Source organism: Musca vetustissima, unplaced genomic scaffold, assembly GCF_032173495.1.
Source record: "Musca vetustissima isolate MV318-11 ecotype Yass unplaced genomic scaffold, APGP_CSIRO_Mvet_v1 utg37134, whole genome shotgun sequence".
NCBI lineage: Eukaryota > Metazoa > Arthropoda > Insecta > Diptera > Muscidae > Musca > Musca vetustissima.
In genome coordinates, this window is record NW_026878719.1 from 184,007 (window position 1) to 199,899 (window position 15,893).

General features: G+C 34.9%; 1 protein-coding gene across 1 annotated transcript; it reads left to right on the forward strand.

Moving 5' to 3' along the window:
- Window positions 1–472: 472 nt before the first annotated feature.
- On the forward strand, window positions 473–6,864 carry LOC133323479 (E3 ubiquitin-protein ligase rnf146; the record flags this gene model as incomplete). Its single annotated transcript, XM_061532401.1, has 5 exons — window positions 473–764; window positions 827–1,080; window positions 4,238–4,391; window positions 5,490–5,760; window positions 6,606–6,864. Coding segments are annotated over exons 1-5 (1,230 nt in total), but the record flags the coding sequence as incomplete, so codon positions are not given.
- Window positions 6,865–15,893: the final 9,029 nt, after the last annotated feature.

A 15,893-nucleotide genomic window follows, 5' to 3' on the forward strand; every position in this document is an offset into this window, starting at 1 on the left:
TAACTGTGAGTGCCTTCCCTCTCTCTCCCATTGCCTGTGCTATCAATCCCACGTGAATGCCAACTAACAAAACTCTCCTTTGGAGGAAAACTAAAACAAACAGCTTCAATCATTCGCAAATTATTATTCATTTAAACTGGAAGACGTTCGGGTATAATTAATAAAAAATAGAACAACAACAAAAACAAGTAATAAATTATAATAATAAAACAACAACAAGACATTTGACATAATTAGTTTGCATCGTATTGTGAAATGTTTATTATAACAACAGCAACAAAGTGAGAGGTGCAGGCACAACAAACCAAACCAAAAAAAACTTGATTGGTTTTGCTCGCTGAATGATTGTACCTGTTTTTTCTTCCTCTGCTAGTGTGTGTTTTGCGTGCGTGTGAATAAAGATCGGCCAGTGTAAATTAAAAAAGGGGAAACTAAATTTGAATTTCCCTAGTTTTTTTTTTTATTTTGAAATATGGAAAATTTGGAAGACGATGTTCCTCAGGAAGTGACAACTGCCTTGGCAGTTACAACAACAATAACAACAACACCCTCCCCAAACAATCAGTCGGTGACAACAACCATGTATCAACAAAGTGTTTCCCAAGCTAATGATGATGATTTGGATGAATCGGTTGTCATCATTGAACCCCATATTGATGTTGTGGATCTAACAGAGGCACCCACAACCAGTGCTGGCACTGGTGGTAGTGCTGCTGCCATGGGTTTATTAAAACCCAAAATCGAAAATCCTTCAGGTTCCAAGGGTAAGTTGTAATTGTGTTTTCATTGTTGTTGTTTTTGCAATTATCTATGACGTATTTTACAGATGCCACCTCAATGACCTCCTCCTCAACAAATGAAAATCCTTCAACATCAAATTTAATGTCATCAGCTGAAGCTGATGCAGCAGCAGCCCTTGCTGCCATTTGCAGTGGTTCCTCCGGGGCCAATGTAAGCAGCAGTAGTAGTGGTACATCGACCACCACCACCAATCAATTGGAATGTCCTATTTGTTTACAGACCTGCATACATCCGGCTCGTTTACCTTGTGGTCATATTTTCTGTTTCTTATGTGTCAAAGTAAGTGGTTTACAATTGCTATGTTCCCGTACTCCAAAAATCTACTACTTTTTACTACGAGAACGAATTTTCCTTTTTGATATCGAAGAAAATATGAAAATCTAGTAGATTTTTGCAGTACGAGAACCGATCAAATTTTGTATATTTTGTTTTTGTACTTTTTTTCTTCTTCTTTGTTGTTTTTATTTTTGTTTTGTTTTCTTTTATGACCATAATAAGTTTGCTGTTTGGCTGGGGTGGTGGCGGCTGCGACGGCGGGCTAGAGTGCGTGTTTTGCATTAACAATGTTTAGATTAATTTTTCGATGGGTGATTGGCTTCCCCATCATTATGACCAAAAAAAGAAACAGCATAGCTTAGCAAAACAATTTTTTTTTCGAATGCGGAAAACAAAACAAAGAAACACACACTCTTTCTTCAGCCTCACGTCAGGCCTTTTCTTAAAGAACAGCAAAAACAAACAACATTTTTGTCCACATATGGTTAATGTAGTGACCTTCAAAAATTTTATGATTCTTTGCTTGTTGTAAAACACAGAATTATTTTTTATGGCTTTTTTGAAGAAGGAATTCTAAATATGGGGTTTAAAAAAAGAATGCTCGCAGACACTTAAAGACACATGGCGATATTCGGAATAGCTAAGGCGGAAACAAAATTAAATTCCAAAATAGAGTGAGGCAGGCAGGCACGTGAACATCATTCCAACATGTACCCGCCCGGTAACAAAGATTATTTTCGAATATAATTTTTAAAAATAATCTGCAAGTAAATTTTGATTTTATTTCTCACACACCTCACCCTCCCTCCTTAACCATATTTGTTTTATAGGAAGTTCATTTACTTGTCGTCTACTGCTCTTTGGCCACTCAATTAATTAATTGTTAAATTGCATTGTAAAGCTCAAGTACACCTCCTCGCAAATGCCCAACTATGCACGATGCATTTTAATTGTCTATAATCAGCTGCAATCTGCAAACTACCACCCGGCATAACATAGCTATATTCATTTACATACATAAATGTGATTGATATCTGATCAATACCGTGCATATTTATAATCTGATTTACAACAGATTCTGCATCGTGGCCCCCAACACAAAAACGACCGCGGCATTGAAATGGTTTAATTGCAGACCATTATTAAATGGAAACAGAAATTTGAATTCAAAATTAAAATCCAATTTTAATTTTGAATTTAATTTCTGTTCTGTAAAAAAGGCCACAGAAGATCATTAACAAAAAAAATAGAGGCCCAGACAAAAGACCTCAAAATAGGTTCTCCAATGATTCGGAATCAACAGAAGAGGTACTCCATTACCTGAAGACCTTACAAGGTGTCCTCAAAAGCACGTGAGGCTTAATAATCGTAGGAATCAAAGGCAGGCACGGACAGAAGACCCCATAAAGGGTCGTCCAATGCATAGAAGACCTCAATAAGATTCTCTAGAGAATATAAGGTATCGGAGCCAGGTGTATTAAGTCACAGAAGACCTCACAGGCTGAGGTCCTTTAGGGCTTAGATACCTCAGAAGAGCTCCTACAAAGTAATCGACGGCAGCAGAAGAGGTGTTTCATAGACATGGACTGAAGACACCATATGTGGTCCTCTAAAGCGCAGTAGAACTCAGAAAAAGATTCTCTAGGAAATATAAGGTATCGGAACAGGTCCCTTATGTAGCAGAACATATCTGAAGTGGTTATCTAAGGCACTGCAGACCTCTGAGAATACCCTTTAAGGCATAGAAGAGCTCTGTAAATTCCCAGAAGTGGTCCTCCAAGCCACAAAGATCTTTGAAGAGGTCATCGAAGGCAAAAGAATAGGTTCTCCGTGGACAGCAGACCTCTGAGAATACCCTTTAAGGCATGGAAGACCTCTGAAAATTCCCAGAAGTGGTCCTCGAAGCCACGAAGTTCTTTGAAGAGGACATCGAAGGCAAAAGAAGAGATTCTCCATGGACAGGAGATCTCAGAAGGAGTCCTCTAAACCACCGGAGACCTCAAATAAGTTATATAAAGAATATAAGGCATCCAAATAGGTCATCTAAGGAACAGAATACATCTGAAGTGGCCTTTAAAGCTCAGAAGACCTCTGAGTGGACCGTTTAAGAGGTAGAAGATCTCTATAAATTCTCAGAAGTTGTCCTTCAACCCACCGAGACCTGAGAAGAGATCATCCAAAGCAAAAGAATAGGTTATCCATGGACATAAGATCTCAGAAGGGGTCCTCTAAACCACCAGAGACCTCAAAAAAGTTATATAAGGAATATAAGGCAGCCGAATAGGTCATCTAAGGAATATAAGACATTTGAAGTGGTCCTTTAAAGCTCAGAAGACCTCTGAGTGGACCGTTTAAGGTGTAGAAGACCTCTATAAATTCTCAGAAGTTGTCCAGAAGAGGTTATAAAAGACAACAGAAGATGTTCATCATTGAAAGAATACCTCAAAAGGGATCCTCTAAAGCACCGGCGATCTCCAAAAAGGTTCTCTAAAGATTAGAAGGCATACGATCTGGTCATCTAAGGAATAGAAGTCCTCTGAAATTGTCCTTCAACGAACAGAAGTCCTCTGAAGTGGTTCTTAAGATATACCAGATCTCTTAGAAGGCGCTTTAAGGCGTAGAAAACCCCTGTAAATTCCCAGAAGTGGGTCATCTAAGGAACCGAAGACATGAGAAGACCTCTGTAAATTTCCATAAACAGAATACCTCAAAAGGTCCCGATGCAGTCATATATATTTTTTAAAAAGGGACAAGTCTAGCTTAGGGGCTCCACTCGGATCGCTATGTTTATGTTTTTTTAGGGAAAGTACTCGTTATAAGTTTTAAAATGATACCCATATTTCTTTGGTGGCCGTTTTAACCATGATATGTTCCGAAATTACAAGACCCACATATCAGGAAGTACGCATTGGGGATCTTGAGCGCTTTTTTTTCGACCAAATTCTCTGAAATTTGGTACATTGGGTTCTTTTTGGTTGCCAAATGCATCCACTAAAAATTATAAATATCGGTCAACTTTTTCGGGTAGCCCCCCATAAAAGGGTACCGTCCAATTTTCGATATTTTGGGGTTCTTGAGCGTGCTTTTCAACCGAATTCTCTGAAATTTGATATTTGATTTGTTTGCTTTTTATTAATTTAATTTTTTTTATTTTTTCCAGGGTGTTGCCTATAAAAATCGTCGCTGTGCCATGTGTCGACGTGAAATTCCCCCCGAATTCCTGGATCATCCACAGCTGGTGAATGGCATTGAGGATATTTGCAGTACCCGGGCCACTGACGATGGCTATCAGTGGTTCTATGAGGGTCGTAATGGTAAGGCAATTCAAAATAATGCTACTAACACAAACACACATCCTCACACCCAAGCTCCCGAAATATGCTAGTTTTCTATTTTCCTAATGTTCTGTAGCTTGTAGTTTTTGTTGTTGTTCTTCTTTTTCCAAATTTTCTTTCTTTTGCTTTTATAATTTTTGGATTTTTCCTTTTTTTGATTTTTGTTTCGCTCTAATGCCCACCTTCCTCCTACTACTCCTTCTGCAGGTGGCTGGTGGGCATACGACAAACGTACCGCAATCGAAATTGAAGAAGTCTTTCAGTTGTTGCAACAACCCAGGCCTCAAGAAGTTGAAGAACAGATGCCTGTTAAAAAAGAAGAAAAGAAGGAGGATGAAGTTAAACAAGAAAGAAATCGTAGAACTCGAGGCAATTCTCAACCTCAACAACATGGAGATGAAGAACAAGAAGATTTTGAAAATGATTGTGATGATAATGATGACGAAGATGATGATGAGGACAATTATGGAGATGATAGCAATGATAGCCCTATATCAGGGCAATCTCCCTCTTCATTAATCGATTACGATAACTATACATATAAAATTCAAATATGTGGCAATATGTACATATTGGATTTCATCCAGATGGTACAATATCCACAAGATATGCCCTATCGTAGGCGTAAAATTTGTCGTGCCAAAGGTTTGCCTGCCAAAGGAGTGGCAGGAATTTCCAATGTATTTACACGGCGATATCGTCCAAATAGGCCAAGGCCATACGATTATCGTTTAAATACACCATTTTAAAGATTTTCAAAACTAGATTTAAGTTTTCAAAATTTTCTACACAACCAAAAAAATGTTTTCCAAAAAGAAAAACCCTACACTGTAACCATTTCTAATAACAGTATTACAATACTCATTGGCCATAGCTGCTTGCCATCAAAGTTGCCTTTTTTAACCAAACCAAAACCTCTTATTCAATAAATACTTTCAAAATATCTTTTTATTCAAAACAAAAATTTTGTTGTACATTTTTTGAAATCCCAATTTTGTAGTCCCTTTTTCATTTCTAATTTCTTCCCTGCATTTGCATTTTGTTTTCTTCTTCTCATTCTCCTCCCAATATCTTTAGGTTGGTGGCAATACGATGATCGCACTAGTCAAGACCTTGAGGAGGCTTTCAAAAAAGGCGAACGTTCCTGTACCATTTTGGTGGCCGGCTATGTCTATATCGTGGACTTTGATGCCATGATCCAGCAGCGTCAAAATGAACCGGCCCGCTGCCGGCGGGTCAAACGTGATTTGGCAACAATACCCAAAAAAGGTGTAGCTGGTCTACGCATTGAGGGTAATACGGTGACAACAGATTCGAATTTTGCCCAGCAGGTCTATCGTCAAAGTCGGTAAGTGGAAAAACAAAAACATCTTTATTTTAAAAATAAATCTCAAAAGTGGAATATTTGAAATGAAATCGATGCGGAAAATATTGCGTGGATTCTTAAAAAAAAATTTAAGGACCCACAATAGGTGTGGAATTTAAAAAAAAAAAATGAGTGCATCATCTTCAAATAGATAAGTTGGACGAGAACAATTCAGACCTGTGGTCAATCCAGATGTGGAGTGTCCTGGTCCTGAGGCGTGGATTTATTAAAGAATATTTTTCAAGGGCCAACTGAGGCCTGGATTTATTAAAGAATATTTTTCAAGGGCCAACTGAGGCATGGATTTATTAAAGAATATTTTTCAAGGGCCAACTGAGGCGTGGATTTATTAAAGAATATTTTTCAAGGGCCAACTGAGGCGTGGATTTATTAAAGAATATTTTTCAAGGGCCAACTGAGGCGTGGATTTATTAAAGAATATTTTTCAAGGGCCAACTGAGGCGTGGATTTATTAAAGAATATTTTTCAAGGGCCAACTGAGGCGTGGATTTATTAAAGAATATTTTTCAAGGGCCAACTGAGGCGTGGATTTATTAAAGAATATTTTTCAAGGGCCAACTGAGGCGTGGATTTATTAAAGAATATTTTTCAAGGGCCAACTGAGGCGTGGATTTATTAAAGAATATTTTTCAAGGGCCAACTGAGGCGTGGATTTATTAAAGAATATTTTTCAAGGGCCAACTGAGGCGTGGATTTATTAAAGAATATTTTTCAAGGGCCAACTGAGGCGTGGATTTATTAAAGAATATTTTTCAAGGGCCAACTGAGGCGTGGATTTATTAAAGAATATTTTTATTCTCTTGCAGATACCACAACGACGACCTGGATCTCCATGAAAATGCTTTAATCGGTGCTCACAATATGGATGCCAACACGCCACAAGGAGGTCCCTTGCGATTATCCTCCTACGGCTTAGGTGGTTATGTTATTAATCCCAGTGAATTGGTATCCACAGCGGCTGCAACAGATGCCGCTCTACGGATAGCTAGTGATATAATAGGTTCCACATTGGCACATGCCGATGAGCTGACACGTTCCACGACAACAAATGCCGGACAACATATGGGATCTTCCAGTTATCTGCAGCAGCAACAATCCTCAGCCAACAACAGCTTTAATCCAACAACGGGTGAGCTTAATTTAAATGATTTAGCCTTAATTAGTAGCAGTTCGAATGTCGCCACACCACGTTTGACGGCGGGAGGTCTACAAATGCCAGTTACGGCAACAGCTACAAGTTCGGTAACATCTTCTACGTCCTCCTCATCAGCTTTACCTCGGGAACGTGGTAGCCGTGAGTTGCTGGGTGCCGCCGAGGATCTATTGGGCGCCACACAACGTGTCATTGCCACAGCCGATCAGCCAACAATTGATCTGTTTGAGCAGACTCTTAATGATTTCCATGCATTGACATTGCGTAACATTGCGGACTCCAGTGATGATGATGGTGATGGTTTACAGCATCATCGTCATCCTCACAATCAACAGCAGCAGGGTCTTCAGCAGTTACATCAGCAACCACGTTATCGCCAACAAAGACCTCCGCCTTTAACACCACCCCCTAGAACACCACCAGCCAATCAACATGGTGTAATTAATCTGCCCCAGACACCAAATACCACCACTTCTTCGCCGTCTTCTTCATCTTCACCTTTTTCTACAAATGGCCAAAGATCAACACCACCATTCTCGGCACCGGTATTGGGATCGGGATCATCGGGGACAGCAACCTCATCATCACCATTTGCATCAAATCTACAGCAAACAAATCATGATAATCTACCATAGACTACTAACAACACACACATACAGCAACAATTTAACCTAACCTAGAAACTTCAAAGTATTCCTTACAACAACTACAACAATATTATTAATAAATTACAATAACAAATCTTAATAGACATAAATCTACATCTAATGAAAAGCAAGACTAGACGTTCCTTAACTTACTAACAACAACAAATAAAATACAGGATTTAAAAATAAAAAAATAACCGAAAATTCTTCTATATATACATCAGCTATTATATACATAGATTATCACATAGCATATACATATATACAATAACAAAAAAAAAAAAACTAACGATTCGAAATCATTCATTAATTGTTATAAAAATTATACCATACCACCCCCATCTAAGGCATCTCTTCTTAACCTCCATTTAGTCACTCATCCCTTGAACTTTAAAAATCCCCCCAAAACTAAATTTATTATATTCTAAATATTATAAATTATATTAATATATATAAGAGTACATACATATATAGAAAAGAAAAAACGCCAACTAATTATTAATACTAGAATATATATATAGCCTTAGGCGTGGATTTTTTAAAAATATTTCGATTTTAGAGGCAAAAGTAGGGAATTTTGAGAGTAACTTTACAAGTCAGCCATACGAAGGCGTGAAGCAATCTTTTTCATTTTTGGTATGAAGGTTTATTATTATAAAATAATACCTGTTAGTAAATATTGGACGATCGGTTGACATTTGTAGATTTTAGAGGCAAAAGTAGGGAATTTTGAGGGTAACTATACAAGGAAACCACATGAAGGCGTTGACCAATGTTCATCATTTTTGCTGAGGAGGTATATATTTGTAAAATAATAACAATCAGCAAGTTTGAAACAAATCGATTGATATTTGTTGATTTTAGAGGCAAAAGTAGGGAATTTTGAGTGTAACTTTACAAGGCAGCCATGCGAAGGCGTGCACCAATGTTCATCATTTTTGGTGAGGAGGTTTGTGTAAGGTATTAAATAGTCTTCAGCTAATTTGAGATAAATCGTTTGACATTTGTAGATTTTAGAGGCAAAAGTAGGGAATTTTGAGTGTAACTTTACAAGGCAGTCATGCGAAGGCGTGCACCAATGTTCATCATTTTTGGAGAGGAGGTTTATATTTGTAAAATAATAACATTGAGAAAATTTTATACAAATCGATTGACATTTGTAGATTTTAGAGGCAAAAGTAGGGAATTTTGAGGGTAACTTTACAAGGCAGCCATATGAAGGCATGGTCCAATATTAATAATTTTTTGGTTAGAAGGTTTGTGTAAGGTATTAAATAGTCTTCAGCTAATTTGAGATAAATCGTTTGACATTTGTAGATGTTAGAGGCAAAAGTAGGGAAATTTGTGGGTACATTTACAAGGCAGCCATATGAAGGCGTGAACCAATGTTAATAATTTTTTGTGAGGAGGATTGTATTTGTTATGGAATTGTAATGAGTCAGTTTGAGACAAATCGTTTGACATTTGTAGATTTTAGAGGCAAAAGTAGGGAATTTTGAGGGTACATTTGCAAGGCAGTCATATGAAGACGTGGTCCAATGTTAATAATTTTTGGTGAGGAGGTTTGTGTAAGGTATTAAATAGTCTTCAGCTAATTTGAAATAAATCGGTTCACATTTGTCGATTTTAGAGTCAAAAGTAGGGAAATTTGTGGGTACTTTTACAAGGCAGCCATGTGAAGGCGTGGACCAATTTCATTCATTTTTGTTATAAAGGTTTATTATTATGAAATAATACCTGTTAGTAAATATTGGCCCAATCGGTTGACATTTGCAGATTTTAGAGTCAAAAGTAGGGAATTTTGAGGGTAACCTTACAAGACAGCCAGGTGAAGGCGTGCACCAATGTTCATCATTTTTGGTAAGGAGGTTTATATTTGTAAAAGAATAACATTTAGCAAGTTTGAGACAAATCGATTGATATTTGTAGATTTTAGAGGCAAAAGTAGGGAATTTTGAGGGTAACTATACAAGGAAACTACACGAAGGCGTTGACCAATGTTAATAATTTTTGGTGAGGAGTTTTATATTTGCAAAATAATAACAATCAGAAAATTTGAGACGACTTGATTGATGTTTGTTGATTTTAGAGGTAAAAGTAGGTAATTTTGTGGATACATTTACAAGGCAGTCATATGAACGGGTGGCTCAATTTGAATAATTTTTGGTGAGGAGGTTTGTATAGGCAATACTAAATCTTACAGCTAATTTGAGATAAATCGGTTGTCATTTACAGCTGTTAGAGGCAAAAGTAGGGAATTTTGAGAGTAACATTACAAGGCAGCCATGCGAAGGCGTTGACCAATGTTCATCATTTTTGGTGAGGTTGTTTATATGTGTAAAATAATAACAATCCGAAAATTTGAGATGACTTGGTTGATATTTGTAGATTTTAGAGGCAAAAGTAGGGAATTTTGAGGGTAACTTTACAAGGCAGCCATATGAAGGCGTTATCCAATGTTAATAATTTTAGGTTAGGAGGTTTGTGTAAGGTATTAAATAGTCTTCAGCTAATTTGAAATAAATCGGTTGATATTTGTTGATTTTAGAGTCAAAAGTAGGGAAATTTGTGGGTACATTTACAAGGCAGCCATGTGAAGGCGTGCACCAATGTTCATAATTTTTGGTGAGGAGTTTTATATTTGTAAAATATTAACAATCAGAAAGTTTGGGACAAATCGGTTGTAAAAGTACCCTCAAAATTCCCTACTTTTGCCTCTAAAATCAACAAATATCAACCAAGTCGTCTCAAATTTTCTAATTGTTATTATTTTGCAAATATATACCTCCTCACCAAAAATGATGAAAATTGGTCAATGCCTTCGCATGGCTCTGTCTCGTAAAGTTACTCTCAAAATTCCCTACTTTTGCCTCTAAAATCTACAAATGTCAACCGATTCGGCCAATATTTACTAACTGGTATTATTTTATAAAAATAAACCTTCATACCAAAAATGAATAAGATTGATCCACGTCTTCACATGGCTGCCTTTTAAATGTACTCACAAATTTCCTACTTTTGCCTCTAAAATCTACAAATGTCAACCGATTCGGCCAATATTTTCTAACAGGTATTATTTTATAATAATAAACCTCCATACCAAAAATGAATAAGAAAATATTAAAAAAAATCCACGCCTTATTTTTTAAATTGAATTATTATTTTTTTTTTCAATCAACAAAGTAATTTTTGTAATTTTTTTAACGAAGGCAATATATTTCAGTTAATTAATTAAAATTATTTTTTAATTTATATATACAGCCTGTTTTTGTAAAATTCCAAACGAACGAATTCGAGTGACTTACGACCAAACCTTTATTTATGTTTATAAAGGTTTTCTGATTCAAAATAAAAATAAATGACATATTTTTCAAAACCAAGGAGTTTGGTCGTAAGTCACTCGAATTCGTTCGTTTGGAATTTTACAAAAACAGGCTGATAATTTTCTAAATAATTAAAATTTTTTTTGTTATTTTTCATTTATTTTTTTTTTCTTTGATTATTCCATTATATTTATTAGATTAGCTATTATTATATATAATTATTAATTTATATTAATATATATTTATGTAATTTTTTTAATATCAAACCTATCCACCCTACCTTCCCCCACATATTTAATTTTTTTTTTTTAATTTTGCTTCAAAGCACGTTTATTTGTAATTTATTATTTTCCCCCTATTTTTTGCAATGCTTTCTATATATTTTTTTATTTCAAAATGCACCATCCCTCATATTTTGTTTTTCTTTCTCCCTCTTTTTTTCACAGTTTTCTTCCTCGACTACATAGACTCATACGATATTATCGAATCGGCCAAATATTCGCTTACTAAATATCTATTTAAGCTGTACGAATACTATAGAGCTTTAGTTGCACCACGAATTTAGCAAAAAAAAATGTATTATTTTCAATATTTTTTAATTAAGAAAAAAAACGAAAAACGACTGCTCCTCCCCCTTCTCTACAACAAAAAAATTGATTTAAAAATATAAAAAAAATCGTAAGTGATTTCCCTATTTTTTTCTATTGGCTACCCTTTTTCTAAATTGCAAATCTCTCAGCTGCTTCCTCTTCCTCTTCTTCTCCTACTGCTAATGCTTTTTCTTCCTACAAGAGGCTTTGGTTGGGCTTTCCAAAAAAATTTTTTTTTTCTTGCAAGACCTTTCCTTATTAACAAAAAATTATTTTCCTTTCTTTTATTTTTAAATAATTTATTTCTCTTATTTTTTTACTAATTTTCAATGTTTGCATGGTGTAATGGGCATAAAACAAATAATTCAAAATTTGGAACCATTGTCATCTAATTTTTATTATTATTATTATTATTTTTTTTTCAAAAGAATCATCCCATGTTCCCTATCATTTTTAAAGGCAAGAGAGTATTTAGTTTATAAGGCAAAACACCGCACGCGTGCTCTCTCGCGAAAGTAAATAACAGCATACAATCAATTGAAACAACTGAAAACCCATTGACACACACACACACACACATCAACAACGCAACGCAAATTTGTTATTCTCTGCCCGAGCCTGCCTTAAGCATAACAGCTACTCTCTTCTCTCTTAAGAGATATTCACAATTCCCGTTAATTTTACTCATATTGTATTCAACTTCTTTCTGAGGGGTGACATTGATGATATTCCTTTCCCTCATTCTCCTTCTCTCACTCATGGACACTTTGAACATTCTCTCTCTCTCTCCCCCATTTTAGCTTCTAAGTGTGTATAATTCTTGTATTATCTCTTTATATTAAATAATTAATTTATTTTTTTTTTAATTTTTTTTCTTACATTTTTTTTTTTAGTTTGGCTTTGTCTTAATGATAAGAAATAAATATATTAGCTATTTTAAGGAAAAAAAGGATTATTATTATTAAAAACAATTTTAATTCATTATAAAATACCTGTATTTTTCTGTGGCATTCAGTGATATTTTTCTTCTAAAACAAAGAATGCTCTTTTTTTTGTCATCATTAATGATTTGGATTTTTTGCTTAAAAAACAAATACTAGCGAAAAAATACATAAAATAAAGAAAAAAAATTAAACTAAAAAAATACATATTAAAAAAATTGTGTTTTATTTTTTTCCACTAGGAGCTAAAAAATAAGGAATTTTGAGGGTACTTTTACAAGGCAGCCATGTGAATGGGTGGGCCAACGTCCATCATTTTGGGTGAGGAGGTTTGTATGGGCAATATAATAGCATACAGCTAATTTGAGTTTAATTGGTTGTCATTTGCAGCTTTGAGAGGCAAAAATAGGGAATTTTGTGGGCACTTTTACAAGGCAGCCATATGAACGGGTGGATCAATTTTCATCATTTTTGGCGAGGAGGTTTATATTTGTGAAATAATAACAATCAGCAAGTTTGAGACAAATCGGTTGACATTTGTTGATTTTAGAGGCAAAAGTAGGGAAACTTGTGGGTACTTTTACAAAGCAGTCATGCGAAGGCCTGCACCAATGTTTATCATTTTTGGTAAAGAAATTTATAATTGTAAAATAATAACATTCAGAAAAATTTTAGACAAATCGTTTGGCATTTGTACATTTTAGAGCCAAAAGTAGGGAATGTTGAGGGTAACTTTACAAGGCAGCCATATAAAGGGGTGGGCCAATTTTCGTCATTTCTGGTGAGGAGGTTTGTGTGAGGTGTTAAATAGTTTTCAGCCAATTTGAGATTACTTGTTTGATATTTGTTGATTTTAGAGTCAAATATAGGGAATTTTGAGGGTAACTTTACAAGGAAACCACACGAAGGCGTTGACTAATGTTATTAATTTTTGGTAAGGAGATTTATATTTGTAAAATAATAACATTCAGAAAATTTGAGACAAACAGTTTTATATTTGTTGATTTTAAAGGCAAAAGTAGGGAAAATTGTGAGTACTTTTACAAGGCAGCCATGCGAAGGAGTGGGCCAATGTTAATAATTTGGAAGAGGTATAGGCAATATAATAGCATACAAGTAATTTTAAACAAAACGGTTAATATTTGTTGATTTCAGAGGCAAAAGTAGGGAAATTTGTGGGTACTTTTACAAGGCAGCCATGTGAAGGCATGACCCAATGTCCATCATTTTTGGTGAGGAGGTTTATATTTGTAAAATAATAACATTGAGAAAATTTGAGACAATTCGTTTGATATTTGTTGATTTTAGAGGCAAAAGTAGGGAATTTTGTGAGTACATTTACAAGGCAGCCATGTGAAGGCGTGCATCAATGTTTATCATTTTTGGTGAGGAGTTTTATATTTGTAAAATAATAACATTCAGAAAATTTGAGACAAATCGTGTGATATTTGTATATTTTAAAGGCAAAAGTAGGGAATTTTGAGAGTAACTTTACAAGGCAGCCATATGAACGGGTGGGCCAATCTTAATCATATTTGATAAGGAGGCTTAGTTTTATAAAATAATAACAATCAGAAAATTTGAGACAAATCCATTGATATTTGTTGATTTTAGAGACAAAAGTAGGGAAATTTGTGGGTACATTTACAAGGCAGCCATGTGAAGGTGTGGTCCAATGTTAATAATTTTTGGTGAGGAGGATTGTATTTGTAATGGAATTGTAATGAGTCAGTTTGAGACAAATCGGTTGTCATTTACAGCTGTTAGAGGCAAAAGTAGGGAATGTTGGGGTACTTTTACAAGGCAGCGATGCGAAGACGTGGACCAATCTTATTCATTTTTGGTATGAAGGTTTATTTTTATAAAATAATACTAATTAGCAAATATTGGCCGAATCGGTTGACATTTGCAGATATTAGAGGGAAAAGTAGGGAATTTTGAGAGTAAATTTACAAGGCAGCCACATGAATGCGTGGTCCAATGTAAATACTTTTTGGTGAGGAGGTTTATGTAAGGTTGTGAGTAGTCTTCAGCTAATTTAAAATAAATCGGTTGTCAATTGTAGCTTTTAGATGCAAAAGTAGGGAAATTTGTATGTACCTTTACAAGGCAGCCATGTGAAGGCGTGGTCCAATGTTAATAATTTTTGGTGAGGAGGTTTGTTATAATAAAGGTATAAAGTTTAGCAAACATTGACCGAATCGGTTGACATTTGTGGATTTTAAGGGCAAAAGTAGGGAATTTTAGAAGTAAATTTACATGGCAGCTATATGAAGACGTGGTCCAATGTTCATAATATTTGGTATGAAGGTTTATTATAATAAAATAATACCTTATGATAAATATTGGTCAAATCGAATGCTAATTTCTGGACTTTAGAGGCAAAAGTAGGGAATTTTCGATGTACCATTACAAGGCAGCCATATGAATGCGTTAACCAATGTTAATAAATTTTGGTAGGAAGGTTTATTATCATAAAATAATACCATTTGACAAATATTGTCGAAATCGATTGATATTTGTAGCTTCCAGAAACAAAAGTAGGGAAAATATTGTAGAACTTTACAAGGCAACCACGTGAAAGTGAAGCCCAACGTTAATAATTTTTGGTGAGAGGGTTTGTCACTAAAATATATGTTAGGATTCAGCTGGTATAAATGTAATTTTCTCTTCGAAAATTGGGTAATTCGGGAACAATTTTCATTTAAGCTTTGCTAAATTGTAATTTTCCATTTTCTGCTGAATTGGGATTTCCGCATGAAAACTTCAATTCAGACTGATAAAATCGGGTATTCCATATGAAATCTTCAATTCAGCCATGTTAAATTTGGATTTCAATTGAAAAAAATTAATTCAGCTCTGCTGAATTGGGTTTTTCGTATAAAAACTTCAATTCAGCCCAGCTGAATTTGGATTTTTATAAGAAGTACTGCAATTCAGCTCAGCTGAAACAAGTTTTCCATAAGAAAACTTTAATTCAGCCCAGCTGAATTTGAGTTTTCATATGAAAATTGCATTTCCGCAAGTCTATGTCACATTTTCTCTAAGAAATTTGCAATTCAGCTTAGCTGAATTAGTTTTTCATTAGGAAAATTCAGCCCAGCTGAATTAGGTTTTCCATAATAAATCTTCAAATTAGCCCAGCTGTATTTAAATTTTCCCATGAAAATTCCAATTCAGCTAGCTTAAATATAATTTTCTCTTAGAAAGTTGCAATTCAGCTTGGCTGATTTAGTTTTTCATTAGGAAAATTTCAATTCAACTTAGTTGAATTTGGGTTTTACAATAAAATTGCCTTTAAATCGCCCAAAAAAAAGGATTTTAATGCCTTTAAAGGCTTCTATCGCCTAAAAAGGCATTTTAAGGCCTTTAAAGGTTTTCTATCGCCTAACAAATGCATTTTAGTTTTCTTTGTTCTTACGAAAACCCCAATTCAGCTT